The sequence below is a fragment of the Arachis stenosperma genome, chromosome 9 (assembly GCF_014773155.1).
Source record: "Arachis stenosperma cultivar V10309 chromosome 9, arast.V10309.gnm1.PFL2, whole genome shotgun sequence".
Lineage (NCBI taxonomy): Eukaryota > Viridiplantae > Streptophyta > Magnoliopsida > Fabales > Fabaceae > Arachis > Arachis stenosperma.
In genome coordinates, this window is record NC_080385.1 from 155,074,368 (window position 1) to 155,095,945 (window position 21,578).

Below are 21,578 nucleotides of genomic sequence, written 5' to 3' on the forward strand. Positions count from 1 at the left end.
ACTAGCTATGAGAGAAATCGCAAACCAAAACCAAAATTGAAACCATTGGAAAAAAAAGGGACATGTTCAAGAAAATCTACCAAAGAATAAGTCAAGATTAGGTACAAGAAAAGGATAGGAGTAGCAAGAAGCAGCAAACGACACATGATCACAATAATAAGAAGACAACAATGACATAGAGAACAAAGATGACATTCCTATAGGCCTTTGATAGTGTCACAATTTGTACAAATAGGCAGACTTTTATTTATACAATTGTGATCTTACTATAGGGCAATTGCTCCATATTGCACAAGTTAACCTAAGCTCTGATACCACTCTGTCACGGCCCAAAATAAGTCATGACTGACGCTCAAGAAATAGTCCCCTAGCAAACCTAACAGATTCAAATATGAGATAAATAAAAAGGTTACAGTATTTTTTTAATAAATTTACAAGTTCTAGAATGAATAGTTACATATCTTTAACAAAATATAAAATAAATAAATAAATAAATATGGATAGATCTTGCCTGTGACATATAGAGCATATAATGTCTAGGAACTCGATAAGAACTAGATACCTATAGTAGATCATTACTCTTGAATGGAAGGCTCACATATTTGTTCCTGAAAAATATTTTTAGAAAAAAACAGAATGAGTTTTGCAACTCAATGATTTGACAATACATCTATAATCTACATCAGACCATATAAACCATATTATCCAAAATATATTTTATTTAAAAAATAATAATTTATACAAATAAGTGAATCAATAAAGGAGTTTCATACAGAAATCAAATCAAAAGTCCACACTTGGGCGGCTCCACCTCTATGGGTAGCCCTTTCCTCTCGTGTATCCATACGGAATAACAGATCCAACGTGTAGCCTACACATTAGGCTAGCAATGCCCTGCTAGCTGAGGTCTGAGCCAGATGTATCTAGGTTAATGTCATAACCGCCGTTAACTACGATTTTCTAATACGAGCCTCCCAAACCAATTCAAAACATATAATTTCAAATATAATAAATTTTTCGGTCTTTCAAACATATAAAGTATCAAATAAAATCAAATAATACTTTCTCATTCCAAATCATTTTCAATCTTATTTTCTCAATTTTAAGACAATTCAAACATATTTCACAATTTCAAAATAAGTGAGTACCAACAAATACTTTAATGCTTCAAAGATATATATATTCGAGTAAAATCAAATGTTTTAAAATAATATAAAGCTTCATCAAACATGCATATAGTCTCATAAAAATATATAGTCTCATGTGCATATTAAAATGACCTTAACAAGGATAAATATTTAGTTTTAATAAATCGGTTATTCAAGCTAATTTAAAATCCTTTGATAATAATATTTGTAAGTATAATTATAAGTTCAAAGCACCGTATATCAAAATAATTATAGACGCAAAGTCAAACAATTATAAATGTAAAGCCTACTCATAAATTGGTCCTAAGAGACCGAAGAGACCAAAACCAGAGTGCCAAAACAAAAGGTGAGGAAGGTTGAAGTAGAATGAAATGAAAGGGCAAAAAATTTGGACCGAGATAGTAGCAACAACTTCAATTCTCACAGCAGCAACATCAACAACAACCCTAGTATCAACAACATGGAGCAATGATAGCGAATGCAATAGCCTACTGTGGTTTAAAACTGAGCAAAAATAGAAAGGGACATCAAACAGGACAGAACACAGTCAATAATAGAGCTTTATGACAAGACAAAGGTGAACAAGATTAGTCTTACCAAAGGAAATAAAGGGATGGAGTATCAGTAGCTCCGGTGACCCTCTCTAGTGTCGACGGTGAAGGACATAGCAGAACAGTGGTGGCGGAAGTTTCTTTCCTCTGGCAGTGACTCCCACAACAACACCACAAGCTCTGATGAACAGGAGAGGGGCAGGGCTCAGCCCCCGGCAGAGCTGAGCAAGGGTAGAACGCGAAGCAGGCAGGCAGGGGCTCTAGCAGCCTCAACAGCGAGCTCCGGTGGTGGAAGTTGCTTGACGATGACGTAGCAGTTCCTCCCTCCTCCACATGGCCTATTTCTCCCTATACGGCCTTCACGCCTACCACGCAATGACGACAATGATGGCGACGAAGACGGAGTGACTTGACAGCGAATGTTCCAATCGTCTCCAGAGACGGGACGGTGCGCGGCGGTACAGCTCCATTCCTAATCTTTATCGTAGTCTCTCTCTCTTTCTCTCTCTCTAGTGTGCGGGCTCCTCTTCTCTCTCTCTCTCTCCTCTATGACAACGACTCGATGGCGATAGCAATGGCGGCAGTGGGACCAAGCCTTGTCGTGCGGTATCTCTCCTCCCTCCTCTCTTATTCTCTTCTTCTTATCTTCTTCCATTCTCCTTCTCTCTCTATTTCTTTCTCTCTCTTTTCTTTCCTTGTTTGTGGTTCCAAAGAGTGAGTGAGTGAGCAGTGTGTGTATGTGAGAGAGGTGAGGGTGAGTGTGTTTTGAAATTAAATTTAGGGTTAGGTTTGGGAAGAAGAGGAGCAAGGGTATTTTAAGAATTTTAATAAAATTATAGGGTAGATTAATAATTAAAAATTAAATATATTCCAATAAAATTATTTTAAAAATATTATTTATTTATCAACTTGTTAATTAATTTTTAATAATTACTCAAATTTTAAATTGAAGATAATTCAATTAAATTTCTTTTATTCATAAAATTATACTAAAATCGCAATTATTCAAATTAAATTTTTAGATTCTCATTATATCTTAATTGCTAAAACTTTAAATTTCAAATAAGAAAATATTCAATAATTATAAAAATTATATATGAATCTTAATAAATATTTTAAACTTAAAGTATCATAAAATTTGATTTAATTACTATTAAAAAAATTCTAAAAATAAAATTCTAAACAAAGATAATGAATTATAAATAAATTATTATTTAATTTGCAAAAAATCTCGGATGTTACAATTTAAGAAAATAATTGAAGAGATTACATGAACCCTTCTTTATTTATATAAATATTCTCAGTCGAAAAATTTTCACCGTAAACTTTGCACAAGGTTAACTATATTGAAGCATCAACAAATGATGCCTTAATTAGTACACTACAAGGGAATTGAAAATTTACGGTGGTTTTTATAACCGTCATTATTTGTCTGATTAAGTAGTCACAAAAATATTGTATTTTGCACCCGCAATTAATCTTTGTTTTTTAATTTGAATGTACTAAGTATTATTTTTTGTTTTTTTATTATTTTTAAAAATTTTTAATATTACAAATCTTAATTATTTTGTATCTGAGAAAATAAATTATAGGATAACTTTATCAAGTTATTTAACTTGCACAAAAATAAAAATAATACAACATTTTTCTTCTAAACTATATCAGCCCATTAATTTGATTCATGCTTATATTGATTTGACTTTGTCTCCATTTATTTTGCTTTTCTCTCCATTCTTTTTCGATGATTAAACAAAAGTAAAAACACGTTTTTTTTTTTTTTCTGGCTTTACCCAAATTGTGCACCGTCAGCAGCACCATTAACTTTTCTTTTCATAAAGCCAATGAATTGGGTTATGGTTGATGATACGTTGATTCATTTGCCAACAACCTTGTTTTTGTCTAAGTAGCAGCATCATAGACACATTGTTCTTTTTATTTGGGCTGCACAAATAAATTTGGGCTCACATCACTAAAATAAGCATCAAATAATATTGAGATTTTAAATCCATCCAAATATATGTTTGTCATCATCAACAAAGTTATTGTTTCTTAAACTCACCATTATTTTTTTTCTATAAATTCATGTAAAATATAATACAAAAAATTTATCTGAAGAATGGTATTATCAAAAATATAAGTAGCATTATTATTTTTCTTATAAAATATATAAATTAATTATAAAATTTAAAAAAATATGTATAAATTGGAGTATAACTAAAATGATGAAAATATTTAATTGAAATTTATTTATTTGACTTCATATAATCATTTTTATTCTTGTTCTTTTAAGTAGCTATTCTTTTGATATTTTTTAAGTTATATTAAATACTATAGTACAAAGTTTAAACTATTAGATGAAATATAAATATAAATATAAATATAATATTATAATAATTGAAATTAATATTTAATTTTTAAATTTTTTTATAAATCGCGAAATACTATGTATTATTTCAACAATATTATTATAACTTATTATAAAAATATAAATTGTTAAAAAAAAATGATATATAAATAACAATTGCAATATATAACTAATGAATACAATTATTAGACTAAAAAAAAAAGAAACTACAAAAACAATTGTAAAAAATATTATATATTTTAGTATTTTAATTTATCACCCAATATATATATTTAGTAATTAAAAAAAATTAACTATGGTCATCAACCATATTATTCAAAAACTTGTGCAAAACATTAACAAAAATAGAAAAAAATAATAAGATGTATATAAGAAGAGATAAAAAAAAAAGGTGTAAAGTGAATGTCATTTATATAGCAAACATAAGATGAAGTAAATAGAAAGGAGATGATGAACTAAATTCTTCAAATACTTAGCTTGTGCTGCAAAATATTAGTAAGAATAAAAAAAAGAAGTAAAATGGATGCGATTATGTAGAGACAATAAAAAAAGATATGAATAAATATAAAAAGAAGTGAATATGAAAAAAGATGATAAATTAAAATATTTAAATGTATAGAGCACGTAATTTATATAAAATTAACGAGTAAGAGAATATAAAAAGATAACGTTAAATACTAATTTTATAAAAAAATGAAAAAAAAATATTTTATACGAGTTTGAAAATGGTTTTCAAACCACTTTATTTTCTCTTTTTATAAAATATAGATGGATAGATAGATTATAAATATTAATATATTATAAATAAATAAAAAATAAATAACAAAAATGAATAAAATGAATTCATAAAATAATTTTTGTAATTCAATTATATTTATTAAAGACAATAATATTAATATTTAAAGTATTAAATAAACAAATAAATATCATCTAAGTCATAATACAAAACCGAAACTAAGTTATACCACGGTACCACCTTAAAAAAAATAAGATGTGCTCAAATTAAGTAATTTCTCTTTTAGATTATGATATATGTACACTTAAATTGATCATTAAAGTTAGTTTAAAGTATAAAATACATATTAAAATATAAATACATATTAAAAATAAATTAAACTACATATATTTATATATAAATTCATTAATATCTTATTTTAGTAACTTGGTGTTCCACTTTCCGTTAAACCATTTCCCTTTAATTTTCTCAAGCTTCCCAGTTCCCACAAGTAGATGTGACTGATTACTAGAAAGTTCATTGCTGTTTCAAAGAACAAGATAGAAGACGGAAAGTTGATATTATAAATCTAAAAGAACAGAACCTCTATTACTATGTCAAACGTGGCTGAACCTTCAATTTTACATTTGATTCATGGTCATAAACGATGGCTGCCATGGCTGTAGCTTCTGAAAACTTGTTCTTACTTCTTTCTGTCCTTGTCATCTTCACGTCTCTAGCCACCTCTCAACCAGATTTTGTTCACTATGTCTGTAAGGACAACAATGGTAACTACACAGCTAACAGTACCTACAGTTCAAACCTCAACACCCTCTTGTCCAACCTCTCTTCTATCATAGGAACTACCAATGACTACCGTTTCTACAATCTCTCCAATGGACAAAACACAGACAAAGTTAACCTGATTTGGATGTGCAGAGGAGATGTTACAAAAGACGGTTGCCTTAGCTGTTTGAACGATTCAAGAATCCTTCTGTCAAAGGTTTGTCCAAACCAGAAGGAGGCAACAGGGTGGTATGATTACTGCATGTTGCGCTACTCGAACCGGTCCATATTTGGGATCATGGACTCCAATCGGTGGGAGATACATAACAAAAAGAATGTAAATGATGCGAATGAGTTCAACCAAGTTGCTGCAGACTTGATGCAAAGCCTAAGAAGCAAAGCTGCTGCAATTTCTGGTGAATCTCTGATCAAGTTTGCTGCAGGAGAAGCCAAAGTAGGGGCAGGATTTCAAACCGTGTATGCTCATGTACAGTGCACTAATGATTTGCCAGAGCTAGAATGCAATGAATGCTTGACTGGAGGAATCTCCCACATCCCAACTTGCTGTAATGGAAAGATACGTGCAAGAATTTTTACCCCCAGTTGTAATCTTAGATATGACACACAGCTTTACTTTGATTCTCTAAGCGTTCTGCCACCTCAACCATCTCTTTCTCCTGCTCCATCATCCCCTACTGCCACTGCTACACCCAAACAAGGTTTCTAAATTCGTTTTAGCTTAGTTATATGCAATGCAATAACTATTCATGTCAGCGTGTTGGATATATAACAATTTATATGGCTCTAACTACCATTTTAAGCTTTTGGAATAAATTGTTTCGCAATAGTATGATAAGTTTGATTTTGCAGGAAAGAACAACTCATCATCAGCAACTGTGACTGCCATAGTTGTGCCTGTCGTCTCCCTTGTTATTGTGCTGTTCATCACCTTTGTCTGCATCTACTTCAAAAGGAAGAAGAAGAAGCCAACCAAGTATTCTGAAAGTAAGTCTAAATAATAATAAGTGATGCCCACAATGTGGCATTGGATTGTTCACTAATTAACCTCATCAACAATACATAGACAAACAAAGTAAAACTAATGAAAAAGTATTAGATTGTAATTCTCATAATTCTTGTTACTATTCCTACCCAGGTCAAGGTGCATCAGAAGCTGACTATGAAATTGAACCTATTGAAACATTGCAATTCCACTTTCAAACCATCATGGACGCTACAAATAACTTCTCAATTGAAAATAAGCTTGGAGAAGGTGGATTTGGACTTGTCTATAAGGTAGATAAAGCTAAGATTGGGCTTAGTTATAGCTTCCTTATCAAAACAAATAGTACTATGTTTGAGTACCAAAACTCTTGAATATTTTCAGGGTCGGCTACCAAATGGCAAAGAGGTTGCAGTCAAAAGATTGTCTGGAAATTCTGACCAAGGAGATATAGAATTTAAGAATGAGCTGCTATTGGTAGCAAAACTTCAACATCGAAATTTAGTAAGGCTACTTGGCTTTTGTTTGGAAACAGGAGAGAGGATACTGGTCTACGAGTTTCTTCCCAATAAAAGCCTTGATTACTTCATATTTGGTAACTTAGAACTTCTTCTTGGCTACTCTGCATTTCTGTTATATTTATATCTCTTAAGAAGAGTAAAAAAATATTGTTAACATTATTGAAAATATTATGTAGATCCAATCAAACGTTTATTTTTGCATTGGGAAGTACGATATAAAATTATAGTCGGAATCGCTCGAGGTCTTCTTTATCTACACGAGGATTCTCAACTGCGTATTATCCATCGTGATCTAAAAGCAAGTAACATACTTTTAGATGAGCAAATGAACCCAAAGATCGCAGACTTTGGCATGGCAAGATTGTTTGTTGAGAATCAAACTCAAGAAAACACAGTTAGAATAGTTGGAACCTAGTAAGTACTATGATATACATAAAAACAAATAAATTTTAATTTCCTAATCAATATATACCCTCAGCAACAAGAGTAATAGAAAACTTCAACTGAGTTTATAATTTTGTTGATATGCAGTGGATATATGGCTCCTGAATATGCATTACATGGACTTTTTTCAATAAAGTCAGATGTTTTTAGTTTCGGAGTACTACTTCTTGAGATAGTGAGCGGACACAAAAATGGAGACATCCATAACGGCGAGTATGTAGAACATCTAATAAGCTTTGTAAGACTCCTATCTTTTAAGTACCAATTGCTTAACCTTAAAATAGTCCATAATATTTTACATTTGAAGAAAAGAAAAATAAATATCCTTGTTTGTATTGACAAAAACCTTGCAGACATGGAGAAAATGGAGGGAAGGTTCTAACTCAGCCTCTGATATTGTAGATCCCACATTGAATAGTAGATTCGGATATCAAATAATGAGATGCATCCATATCGGATTGTTATGCGTTCAAGAGAATTTAGCTGATAGACCAACCATGGCTACAGTTGTAGTGATGCTTAATAGCGACTCCCTCGCTCTTCCAATGCCTTCAAGAGCAGCATATGTTATTACGAATAATTCCGGAGATTTATCAAATAGCAGCAGATTAGGTGAATCAAGAAACTATGCTCTGCAAGCAGCATCAGGCGCAAATGAGGCTTCGTTTACTGAGCTCCATCCTCGTTAGATTCTCTATGTTAGGTCTTGTTTTGTGTTCTTCCAAACTCAACATTGTTTTTTATTTGTTTCATGTTCTGTTACTCGGAGGTTGTGGTTTCAACTTCAATGGTCTTATTAATGTGCTATCAAGTGGTTCAGTTTGCTGTCTCTGTTTCTTGTAATGCAAGTTTTGAATTCAATCATTTTGGTTAACTCATACTCATTTCAATTTACTGTTCCATTTTCGTTAGAAATGGAAGAAAAAATGAAGTCTCGCGTTGACTTATGAATTCATTTTATTGTTACACGTTAGCTCATCTATGAAAAGAAAGTAATGAAGCTAGAATACTTTGGTGGTACCAACATTAATCCATGAATTGAAGCACTTGATAATGGATACAAGAATTCAATAATGCTGGTGATGATTTGTCTCCTAATCCTTTTCATATTCATGTCTGAAACCTCAGCCCAATTTTCAATATCACTATTTTTATAGGGTAAAATAATGCTATAATTAATAGGAATTATTATTATTTTGGGTGTATATTAATAGTGAATTATTATACCATGAGAAATTCAATATCATTGTTTTTGTTAAAATTAAACAAGGAGGCCTTAGGCCCACCAAAAAATAATCTAACTGACCATGACATATATAGCTCCCTTTCTTTGTAAACTTAGACAAGTTCGTAATGTGGCCGAGGTATTGCACCAATGGCCAATATGTTGGCCTCGTAGATTCAAGTTCGAATCTCAGCTATGATTGAGTAGTGATGGAACCTTTAATGTGTGTGACAGTATGAGTTAGTTAATGTATATTTTGGTTTAGGATAAATTATCATTTTTATTTATAAAAAAATTAAATGTTGAGTATTTTGTTGAGTAACTTTGCCGAATTTTATGGATAAATTTATTATACTAATCTAACCGTATCAAGTTGATTTATATCTTTTATGGTTATAATTATCTATATTTAAATTTTTTATAATAAAAAATTATCATTTACTCATCGTCTAAATGTCTAATACACTTGTAGATTATTTCATAGATAGAATTTAAGGGATATACTAGAGCAGGAAACTAGTGCTTAATTATTAGTCTTCCCTTTTCTTGTTTTGACCCTCCCAATTTCAAAGGTTATTAGATGGAAATAAAGAATACGTTATTGTTTTCTTTGTTAAACTATTTGTTGCACTCTAACTAAAAAATGACTTAGAACTAGTCTCTGTTCCTTCCCTCATCTCCCTCAATCTTCTATATTAAGTATTAACATTCTAAGCCATCTTAACGTATTCTACCTACGCGTTTCATTATACTGCTACCCCTCTTCTTTTTCATTTTTTGTTAAACTAAGAAACTCTATGTATTATTGATTAAGATTAACAATTAAATAGTAACAAGTGAATTTCCAGATTCCATAATCACTACTAAGTTCCTAACACCTTCCCACGGTTTTCCAATTCCACAAACGCGGAAACGCCTATGTTTGATTATGTTGTATACCTAGTGAACGTGGAAACATTTTATAGAACAAACCTTAATGAGATGTACGTAAGTGACAGTTACATACAAACAAAATAAATAACCAAGTTTAAATTAAAGTGGAAGACCACTGCTAATTAGTAATACATACTTATTAGTTACGAATAGGGTTTTTATTAGTTATTTATAGTTTATTATTTTAGAAATTTAAATATAAAAAAAAAAAAACTGGAAGTGATTTAATGATTTTATATAATTCCTTAATCTATCGTGTAAATCTTGCAACATAAAAATATCATGGGGCTCTGTTGTTGCCAAATAGATTAAAATTTGTTATTAATTAATGAGTTTCATGTTTGCCAACGCGTGTCTCTATGTTGGTGGAGTAAGAAGGTAAGATCACGAGAGAAAGTCAGAGAAACAAGAAGATACCATTAACGGGCATTGCATCTGGATCCAATGGTTTCAGGTTAGCAGATTCATTAATCTAAGCAATATGTAGTAATTTTATAACAGCCACAATTTTAAGCTAACTATATGTCAAGACTAGCTGTGACAAAGTCTCCACCAGTACCAGGTCAACGACGGTATTGTGTCTCTCTCATTTGAATCTTACTCACCTTTTTTTATATTTAAGGCCATCATTAATCAGCTAGTTTTTTTTATACGAAAAAATATCGATATTTTTATTAAAAATAAAATTATTTAGTATAATTATAAGTGAATAAATTTTATAGGTAGATAGTTATATAAAATCTGTGATATATGGATATTGATACGTGTTGGAAAAATTTAATAAATGTTCAAACAAGAATCCGTTTTAACTGTAGAAGTGTCAAAAATAATTTTCTCATAACTTATACGATTAAATAGGCAATATTAAAGATATTTCAAGCAGTAAATATAATGACAAAAATTAAAATTCTGGTATCTGATTATTTAATTTCTGTCATTATATTTGTTGTTTGAAGTATCTTTAGTATTGTCTATTTAATCGCACAGGTTGTGAAAAAATTATTTTTAATGCTTTTGCGTTAGACAGATTCTTGTTTAAACATTTGTTGAGTTTTCCCAATAAAGTGACATCAAAGCGGATGGTTAATGTAGGGGCGGAGCTTTGTGTGGGCAAGGGGTATGGCCCTACAAAATTTTTGTAAAAATACTAGTAATTCTACTTTAAAGAAAATAAAATTAGCTTGTTAGATTAAATTGATATACTTTCAACTTATGTATCTGAATTTTATGTCCATTTTCATCATTCTTTCAAACTTTTTATTCTATCCTATTTGACATAACAAATAGCATATCTTTAAATTAACAAGTGACATATCTTTAAATCAACGTTACAAATTAAATATCATTATAAAATTAACACTAAATTATATTTAACTTCTCATATAGTTTCATGCATTATTTTATTTTTAGAATAATAAAAATTATAATATAACTAGTAGTAATATTAGTTATTAATAAAAAGTTATTATTTTATTTTTAAATCAACTTTACAAATTTAATGCCATTATAGTATAATATTATTTATATTAATAATTTTAATATTTTTATTTTATTAAAAATTTAAGACTTTGTTTTGTTGTATTATATTATTTAATTTATAATAAAATAATTACTCTTGAGACTTTTGAGAGATAAATATTATCAAAAGTAAAATTAATTTTTTAAAATGTTAAAAAAATACTTTATAAGTTATAATTAATTTTATATAATTTAAATAAAAAATCAATTTTTTAAAAAAAAAAATAAGTTTTTAGATAAAAAATTAGTTTTCTAAATAAAAATAGATTTTTATGTGCAAAAACTAATTTTTTTATGTAAAAACTAACTTTTTTTAAATTGATTTTTTATTTAAAATCAAATTGGCTTGTTAACCTAAACAAAATTTTGTATTAATCAAAATCAGAATTATTTTTTTTGTTAATCTTAACCATATATAATCCTACATATTAATAATAAATTTTAAAATAAAATAATTATATTTATAAATTTTATTTTAATATAAATACTATTATATAATTTTTATTAAGATTTGTGACCCCTCCAAAAAAAATTTTCAAGCTCCGCCACTGGTTAATCGGTCTAGTAGTTTTAAGGAGTATTCAAGGTGAAGTATCGAAAATCTTTTCGACAAAGATGGTCCGAGCGGCGTGTCCCACGGTATTTTACGATAGTGTGATGGACGAATACTCGTGGTGAAGGAGTTACAAAGAGGGGGAGACGTGGAAGCTTACACTTGATGGTGAGATTGTTAATGTTGCAAGTGCGATGAGTGTATGAAGTTAGTCCTATATCAAAGAAAATAAAGAAAAATAAAAAATTTATAAGATGAGAGATCTATTAATTTATTATCTTAAGATTTTAAGTTGGATGTGGTGTCTTCATGATACAACATAGGACACGAAAACAATCATAGACAAATTCAAAGGGGCACCTAAGGTGGTCATGGTCTCCCTAATTTTTTTTTTTTTAAAAAAATGAGTACTAATAGTTTATTATTATTGATTAAATATATTTTTGTATATTAAACACTAAAAGAAATTTAGTAATTTAATATGTATAAATTATAGTATATATTATAATATATTAGTAACAATTAACAAATAAGTTTAAAAAATAATAAAAGCGTATAAATATATAAATAATTGAAAAGTTATTAAAAAATATAGGTTTGGTTAATGTAAAAATTAATAATTATAATAAAAAATTTTGTTTTGACTCTTTTTATGATAACAATAACAATTGAATAGATTTTTTAAATAATAAAAATTATTAAAACAATACTTTAAAATAATATGAAAAACGAATTTTTAGCATATTATATGATTGTATATGTTAAAAACGAAAATGTTTAAAATTTATCTCAAATGGTAAATTGATGATTTTAGTTATATGAAAGATTATAGACCAAATTCAAAAATATCAAAATCTTAAAGTATGTAGTTGAATGTTACTTTTTATATAATATAATTATTAATTTTGATCTATATACTATAAATTATATTTTGTTAATTTTTATTATGTTATATTTTAATTTATTTTGTATTTAATTTGGCTCCTCTCTTATAAAATTTCTGGATCTGCCACGGACTAAAACACGGCATGAATATAAAATATAAAGTATTTTTTAGATAAATTATAATCATATTTTATTATTTTATTGATATTAAAATATAAATTAATTTTTTAATTATTTTTAGTGTTTTCTTTAATTATATAAAGTATTAAAAATATGTTTTGTTTTAATAATTAATAATATATACTATTTTTTAAACTCGCTAATGAGTTATAACTCAAATGATATAGTTTCTTCGTACTCATCTAAAGAGTCGCGGGTGTCCCGTATCTGACGAATGTTGACGAGTGTCGTACCCAAAATGTTTGGATATGAAAGTTTTCTTTAGTTTCTCAGAGGTAAAGTAACACTAAGCTCATGAGCTTATTATCCTATATTAGAACAAGTTGATAGGAGCTCTTCCTTTTCTTCGTCGGAAAAAAAAAAGAGAATATGAGTTTATTATCCTGTATCACAGTATCAGTATCAGAACAAGTTGACAGGAGCTCTTTCCTTTTTTAGTCGTACGGGAGCGAAAAAAAAGGAAAGATGAGATTTTTATCATTTTTGGCGTTTAAATGAGTTTTTAAAAAAATATTTTTTTGAGTTATTTTTGTAGAAGATCTTATAAAAAAAATAATTTTATATTTGGATATCTTATGCAAAAAAATTATCTATTAATTATGTTTGGGTATAATAATATAAAAATATATATTTTTATTTACTATGTAAAATAAAATATCTTTTAAAAAAATGTAAATTGTAGCTTTTTAAAAAAAATTATTTTTTAGTACTTTTATTTTTATTACTAAAAATTTGTCAAACACGTTAAAAAAATAAAAAAATATTTTTTTATTAAAAAATCTTTTTTATTAAGATAATAGCAACCAAATAAACACTTAATGTGTTCATAGGCATCTTAATGTGTTCATAGGCATCTGAATTCGTGTTTTATAGTATAAAACACGTATCATCATTTGGATAACATATAAAATGCTTATTAAACATATTTTTTACATATTTGTAAATTATAATACATTTCAAATATTAATATTCAATCAAAATAATACTTTTATATTTATATTAAAAATAATTTCTATCATCAATCTTACCATTAATTATGGAAAACCTCTATGATGCTGATAGCAAAAATAAGCATGTGATGATGTCTTTGTGTGTCACTCTAAAAATATAACACGTAATTATTGATCTCATTTATTATTACGATCTTACGGAATACATAATAGTTAGTAGGTTATATTCTCATTTCTTGTTTAAAAGATAGTCTCTTATTCGTTATAGGTTAATCATGTGATTAACTAAATGAGATATTTGGACCATATTAAAAATTTAGTAAGAAGTTACGTTGTAGTGGTAACAAAAAAATTAATATAAAAATCATGTATTGTACCAAAAATATATTACAAAAATTTGCTTTATTATTTGTTGACATATATAGTAAAATATAATTATGAAAAATTTCGAATCTTATTATTAGCTATATATTTATATGTAAGATAGAATTGATTGGTAATATTTATTTAATTAACTAAATAATAATAAAGGATTTTTTTGGTTTAACAATGACCGAACTGCATGGTATATAATATATAAATAAATTACACACATGAATATGAATATAATCATAAGTAGAACAAAAATTGTAGTGTTAGAGAAATGTTATTTATATATTAGAATAATATAATAAACAATTATAATAAAAAAGTTAAATTTATTTTAAAAAAATGTCTCTGTTAAAAAATAAAATTAGAATATTATATTTAATTTATTTAGATTTGAATTTAAATATATGCCTTTTCATTTATGTAGATTATTTAATATTAGCTATTTTTAAATGTGTTTGTTATTCAGTTGTAATTATTTTTCTTATATAATAATAAAAAATAAATATAAAAAATAAATTTTTAAATAGTTAATATTAATTATTTTATTATAAAATTATTTTAAGGAGGATACAAAGTTTATACTTATAATTTAAGATTTATAATTTAAATTTTAGAATTTAAAATTTAGAATAAAATATATTTTTTTCTTTAAAATTTGTCAAAAATTTTAAAAATACCTCTAAATTTTATTTTGTTTTAATATACATCAAATATACCCCTTATAACTAAATTTTTAAAAATTTTAGGACTAATCCATCAATAATATATAATAACTATGTCTGTTTTATTTATGTTAAAAATTCTTCTTGTAAAATTGTTGCTGAATTGGTCTTTTAAGTTTTTTGACGAATTAATCATCAGTGATATATTTGATGTAAATCGAAAAATTCTGAAATAAAATAAAATAGTATAATTTTAAAAGGTTTAACAAATTTTAAGGACAAAAAATATACTTTACTCTAAAATTTAAATTTTAATATTTAATATTTAAAATAAAAAATATTTTTTGGCTAAAAATGGATTCCCTAATTTAACTCAATAATAACTTAGTTAATGTTAACAAATTATAACTTAAATGATATAATTTCTCCATACTAAAATAGAAGTTGTGGATTTGAATTTCACTTCTAAATTCTAACTTTTTTGAAGAAAAAAAAATTTAGTTAATTGACGTAGTTAGTATTTAATAAATATTATCAATTAATTTTGTCTTATATACTCTATATGTATCTAATAAAATTTGAATTTTTCCACAATTATATTCCAATATATGCTAATGTCATTTATCAAATAATAAAGTAAACTTTTGTAACTTTTTTAGTACACTACATGAATTTTATATTCATTTTCTTGTTTAATTAAACATATAATTATACTTAATAACTAGCTGCAAGAAATGAGACTTTCTTTGAAACAAGTAACGGGAAATTAGTTCACTAGTTACGTCGTAATAATCAATGAGATCAATAGTCACGCGTTGTATTTCTATAATGACACATAAAGATATCATCACATGCTTATTTTTGTTATCAGCACCATATAATGCTACGTAACCAAAATATTATAGATAATAAATAAAGGTATATGACTAAGAGTATTTGCGTCGATAAGAGAGTGTGAATCACTCTCCTAATTTAATTGACACAATTAATTTCTTTCTATTATTAATTATCTTTCCTTATTTAATTATACAAAAAGTTAATTCCAAATTTAATGTGAATCAAATTGCAAAAATTTTTCCTTCATTATTATTATATGTATTTATAATTGTATAATTTTTTTCTTCCAAATAAAAATTTCAAATTATTATATTTTTAATTAAAAAAACTCAAATCACCTAAATACATTTTATAAAAAATAAAATATTTTAAATTTGATCAATTTTTATTTATTGAAAATTAAAAATATCTAAAATTGTTGGTTCATGACCTGCAAAATAAAATAATAAATAATAATAAATTAGCACCAATTTATTGATTATGGATATTATATATATAAAATTATAAATATTATGCGTATAAAAATATGGATGTTAAATTAGAGAATTTAACAATTTCTGGTATACAACTCATATTTTACATATAGGCTATTATAAAATAAAAAAATTAAAATTAAAAAATAAAATTTAAAAAATAATTATTAACTCGTCGTATTAAAATCAATAAATAAGTATACATATGAATAGTAAATAAAAAATATTAAAATTATGACCCTTTGGTGTACATGTAAGATAATTTGAAATATATAACAAGACACATAGTTTAAAATTTGGTAATATTAATTGTAAAAATTTGTTAATTATAAATATTATATGTATGAAATTATGAATGTTATGAGTATGAAATCATGGATGTTACTAATATAAAATTTTGGATGTTATGTGTATCTTACTTAATTATAGATGTTATGTGTATGAACTTGTGGATGTTATGAATAAATTTGTCAATTATAAATTAATTTAGGTATTTGACATTTTTTTTCAAATCTAATTATAGTAAAATTTAAAAATATATGTGAATTAAAATAAATTATTTTCACTTTGAAAAATATGAAATAAATTTTTAAATTATTAAAGACGGTGATTTAAAAAATTATACGTTGATTTAAATGTATAATGTCTTCAAAAATAAAATATTAAAATATTTTGAATCATGATTTATTAGTATATATGTAAAATCATTTGAACTACATAATAAAATAAAGTTTAAAATTGAATAATATTAATTGTAAAAATATATTAATCATTGGGTGAGTCCGTCTGTTGTACAAATTCTTCAGCACCTTTTGCCATAGGTACTGTATTAAGGTCGAAATCAATTGTCATACAAATTACAATGATAAAAACAATTTCTTGTAAAATTTCTTAGCTTATACACTATTGTGCTTGCAATGGTGTTATTCTTGTGATTTTTGAATGAATATGATTGAATTAACATAAAGTATATATTAGGATAGGTTTCATGATTCATATCTCCAATAATTGATGATAAATACCATAACGGACAAAGAATCAATTGCAATTATTTAATGTAATTGATATTATAATTACCGTTCTTAAATATAATTATTATTAATCTTTATTGTATTTTTATATATAAAAATCAAATTATAAAAAGGAATATTAAGTATTGATTACAATAGTGCCTAATAAAAAGTGATATGATTTTCTAATTAATATCATTAATTAGCAGATTTGATAAGAACAGTGATAAGTAGAATGAACGGTGATAAGTAGAATGATAAGAGAGTGAAGTAAAAAATAAAAATGTTATTAAGTGATATAAATGAAGTAAAACATGGAAAGTTTTGGCTGATTATGGCTGAAAAATTTTGGTTACCAAACTTTTTCCACCATATAAATTCTCTTAATTATGAGTCTATGTTTCAGAAATAGTGAAATTAAGGTAACTCATGTTGACATGTTGAAAGGTTTGGCACATTTTTGTCCTTTAAACCTGTCTAGGGACAAGTACCAAGGCGGTTTCAATTAATTCGATATACCTGTCGAGGGACAAGTACCAAGGCGGTTTCAATTAATTGATATCTTTCTTTTCTAAAAAGAATAAATAAAGCCAAAAACCTAGTCATTGTTTTGCACCGCCATTAAAAATTAATTGTTTATTATATTAGAATAATATAATAAACAATTATAATAAAAAAGTTAAATTTATTTAAAAAAAAGTCTCTATTCAAAAATAAAATTAGAATATTATATTTAATTTATTCATATTTGAATTTAAATATATGTCTTTTCATTTATGTAGATTATTTAATATTAGCTATTTTTAAATGTGTTTGTTATTCAGTTGTAATTATTTTTCTTATATAATAATAAAAAATAAATATAAAAAATAAATTTTTAAATAGTTAATATTAATTATTTTATTATAAAATTATTTTTTAACTCTTATTTTAAGGAGGATACAAAGTTTATACTTATAATTTAAGATTTATAATTTAAATTTTAGAATTTAAAATTTAGAATAAAATATATTTTTTTCTTTAAAATTTGTCAAAAATACCTCTAAATTTTATTTTGTTTTAATATACATCAAATATACCCCTTACAACTAAATTTTTAAAAATTTTAGGACTAATCCATCAATAATATATAATAACTATGTCTGGTTTATTTATGTTAAAAATTCTTCTTGTAAAATTGTTGCTGAATTGGTCTTTTAAGTTTTTTGACGAATTAATCATCAGTGATATATTTGATGTAAATCAAAAAATTCTGAAATAAAATAAAATAGTATAATTTTAAAAGGTTTAGCAAATTTTAAGGACAAAAAATATACTTTACTCTAAAATTTAAATTTTAATATTTAATATTTAAAATAAAAAATATTTTTTGGCTAAAAATGGATTCCCTAATTTAACTCAATAATAACTTAGTTAATGTTAACAAATTATAACTCAAATGATATAATTTTTCCATACTAAAATAGAAGTTGTGGATTTGAATTTCACTTCTAAATTCTAACCTTTTCTGAAGAAAAAAAAATTTAGTTAATTGACGTAGTTAGTATTTAATAAATATTATCAATTAATTTTGTCTTATATACTCTATATGTATCTAATAAAATTTAAATTTTTCCACAATTATATTCCAATATATGCTAATGTCATTTATCAAATAATAAAGTAAACTTTTGTAACTTTTTTAGTACACTACATGAATTTTATATTCATTTTCTTGTTTAATTAATAGCTCAAATACCTCATTTAATTAAACATATAATTATACTTAATAACTAGTTGCAAGAAATAAGACTTTCTTTGAAACAAGAAACGGGAACTTAGTTCACTAGTTATGTCGTAATAATCAATGAGATCAATAGTCACGCGTTGTATTTCTATAATGACACAATGACACGTAAAGATATCATCACATGCTTATTTTTGTTATCAGGACCATATAAATTCTCTTAATTACGAGTCTTTGTTTCAGAAATAGTGAAATTAAGGTAACTCATGTTGACATGTTGAAAGGTTTGGCACATTTTTGTCCTTTAAACCTGTCTAGGGACAAGTACCAAGGCGATTTCAATTAATTCGATATACCTGTCTAGGGACAAGTACCAAGGCGGTTTCAATTAATTGATATCTTTCTTTTCTAAAAAGAATAAAATAAAGCCAAAAACCTAGTCATTGTTTTGCACCGCCATTAAAAATTAATTGTTTATTATATTAGAATAATATAATAAACAATTATAATAAAAAAGTTAAATTTATTTTAAAAAAAAGTCTCTATTCAAAAATAAAATTAGAATATTATATTTAATTTATTCAGATTTGAATTTAAATATATGTCTTTTCATTTATGTAGATTATTTAATATTAGCTATTTTTAAATGTGTTTGTTATTCAGTTGTAATTATTTTTCTTATATAATAATAAAAAATAAATATAAAAAATAAATTTTTAAATAGTTAATATTAATTATTTTATTATAAAATTATTTTTTAACTCTTATTTTAAGGAGGATACAAAGTTTATACTTATAATTTAAGATTTATAATTTAAATTTTAGAATTTAAAATTTAGAATAAAATATATTTTTTTTCTTTAAAATTTGTCAAAAATTTTAAAAATACCTCTAAATTTTATTTTGTTTTAATATACATCAAATATACCCCTTACAACTAAATTTTTAAAAATTTTAGGACTAATCCATCAATAATATATAATAACTATGTCTGATTTATTTATGTTAAAAATTCTTCTTGTAAAATTGTTACTGAATTGGTCTTTTAAGTTTTTTGACGAATTAATCATCAGTGATGTATTTGACGTAAATCGAAAAATTCCGAAATAAAATAAAATAGTATAATTTTAAAAGGCTTAGCAAATTTTAAGGACAAAAAATATACTTTACTCTAAAGTTTAAATTTTAATATTTAATATTTAAAATAAAAAATATTTTTTGGCTAAAAATGGATTCCCTAATTTAACTCAATAATAACTTAGTTAATGTTAACAAATTATAACTCAAATGATATAATTTTTCCATACTAAAATAGAAGTTGTGGATTTGAATTTCACTTCTAAATTCTAACCTTTTTTGAAGAAAAAAAATTTAGTTAATTGACGTAGTTAGTATTTAATAAATATTATCAATTAATTTTGTCTTATATACTCTATATGTATCTAATAAAATTTAAATTTTTTCACAATTATATTCCAATATATGCTAATGTCATTTATCAAATAATAAAGTAAATTTTTGTAATTTTTTTAGTACACTACATGAATTTTATATTCATTTTCTTGTTTAACTAATAGCTCAAATACCTCGTTTAATTAAACATATAATTATACTTAATAACTAGCTGCAAGAAATGAGACTTTCTTTGAAACAAGGAACGGAAACTTAGTTCACTAGTTACACCATAATAATCAATGAGATCAATAGTCACGCGTTGTATTTTTACAGTGACACATAAGGATATCATCACATGCTTATTTTTGTTATCAGCACCATATAAATTCTCTTAATTATGAGTCTATGTTTCAGAAATAGTGAAATTAAGGTAACTCACGTTGACATGTTGAAAGGTTTGGCACATTTTTGTACTTTAAATCTACCTAGGGGCAAGTACTAAGGCGGTTTCAATTAATTCGATATACCTGTCTAGAGACAAGTACCAAGGCGGTTTCAATTAATTGATATCTTTCTTTTCTTAAAAGAATAAAATAAAACCAAAAACCTAGTCATTGTTTTGCACCGTCATTAAAAATTAAATTACTAATTTTGTATATAGTTTATATTTGATAATTTTTATTTAAGATGAATTATAGAAAATTAAATTACACTATTTAAAATTTTGTTTAGATAAAAAATTATAAAAAACATAAATTTAAATAATTATTTTATATTATTTTATAATTTTATTTTAAATATTTAAATATTTTTTAAATTTTTTTAGTACTTTTAGTACTCGTTACTCTAATAAAATTAATAAAATTATAATACAAAATTAAAAAAATATTTTATACAAAAAATAATGGTAACAATTAAAAAATTTTATTTAAACAAAATAATAAGAATTTTATAAAAAATAATAATATACATGAGAGAATATTAAAAAAATATTATAAAACAAATAATAAATATATGAATAATAAAAAACATAATTGGTACATATATAAAAAAATTTTTTAATACAATGTGAAAAAATAAACATAAAAAAAAAAGAATTTATAACTTTTAATAAATATGGATTAAAACATAAAATCACTTCTACGTATAGTCGTATACTATAAAAAAGGTTAAAATATTGTCACTGGTAATAATCTGATCACAACATTAATAATATAAAATATTTGAAATATGTTAAACGGTTATTATATATATATGATGCAATCATTTGAGAGCTATTCTAATTTGCTCTAATAATCATCAGAGTATTAATTAACATTTAAGATA

General features: G+C 25.2%; 1 protein-coding gene across 1 annotated transcript; it reads left to right on the forward strand.

The window, feature by feature from the left end:
• The first annotated feature begins 5,418 nt into the window (after positions 1-5,418).
• On the forward strand, positions 5,419-8,435 carry LOC130947565 (cysteine-rich receptor-like protein kinase 44). Its single transcript, XM_057876265.1, has 7 exons — positions 5,419-6,284; positions 6,436-6,570; positions 6,722-6,861; positions 6,953-7,163; positions 7,266-7,503; positions 7,621-7,771; positions 7,887-8,435. The coding sequence occupies exons 1-7, from the start codon at positions 5,447-5,449 to the stop codon at positions 8,220-8,222; spliced, it is 2,049 nt and encodes a 682-aa protein (XP_057732248.1). The 5' UTR covers positions 5,419-5,446; the 3' UTR covers positions 8,223-8,435.
• The last annotated feature ends 13,143 nt before the right edge of the window (positions 8,436-21,578 follow it).

Excerpts from the sequence above, each read along its gene's own strand:
- LOC130947565 (XM_057876265.1), top strand. The coding sequence starts at position 5,447 with ATGGCTGCCATGGCTGTAGCTTCTGAAAACTTGTTCTTACTTCTTTCT. Across the intron at positions 6,571-6,721 it reads GCCAACCAAGTATTCTGAAA|GTCAAGGTGCATCAGAAGCT; the intron begins GTAAGTCTAAAT and ends ATTCCTACCCAG. Across the intron at positions 7,504-7,620 it reads GTTAGAATAGTTGGAACCTA|TGGATATATGGCTCCTGAAT; the intron begins GTAAGTACTATG and ends GTTGATATGCAG.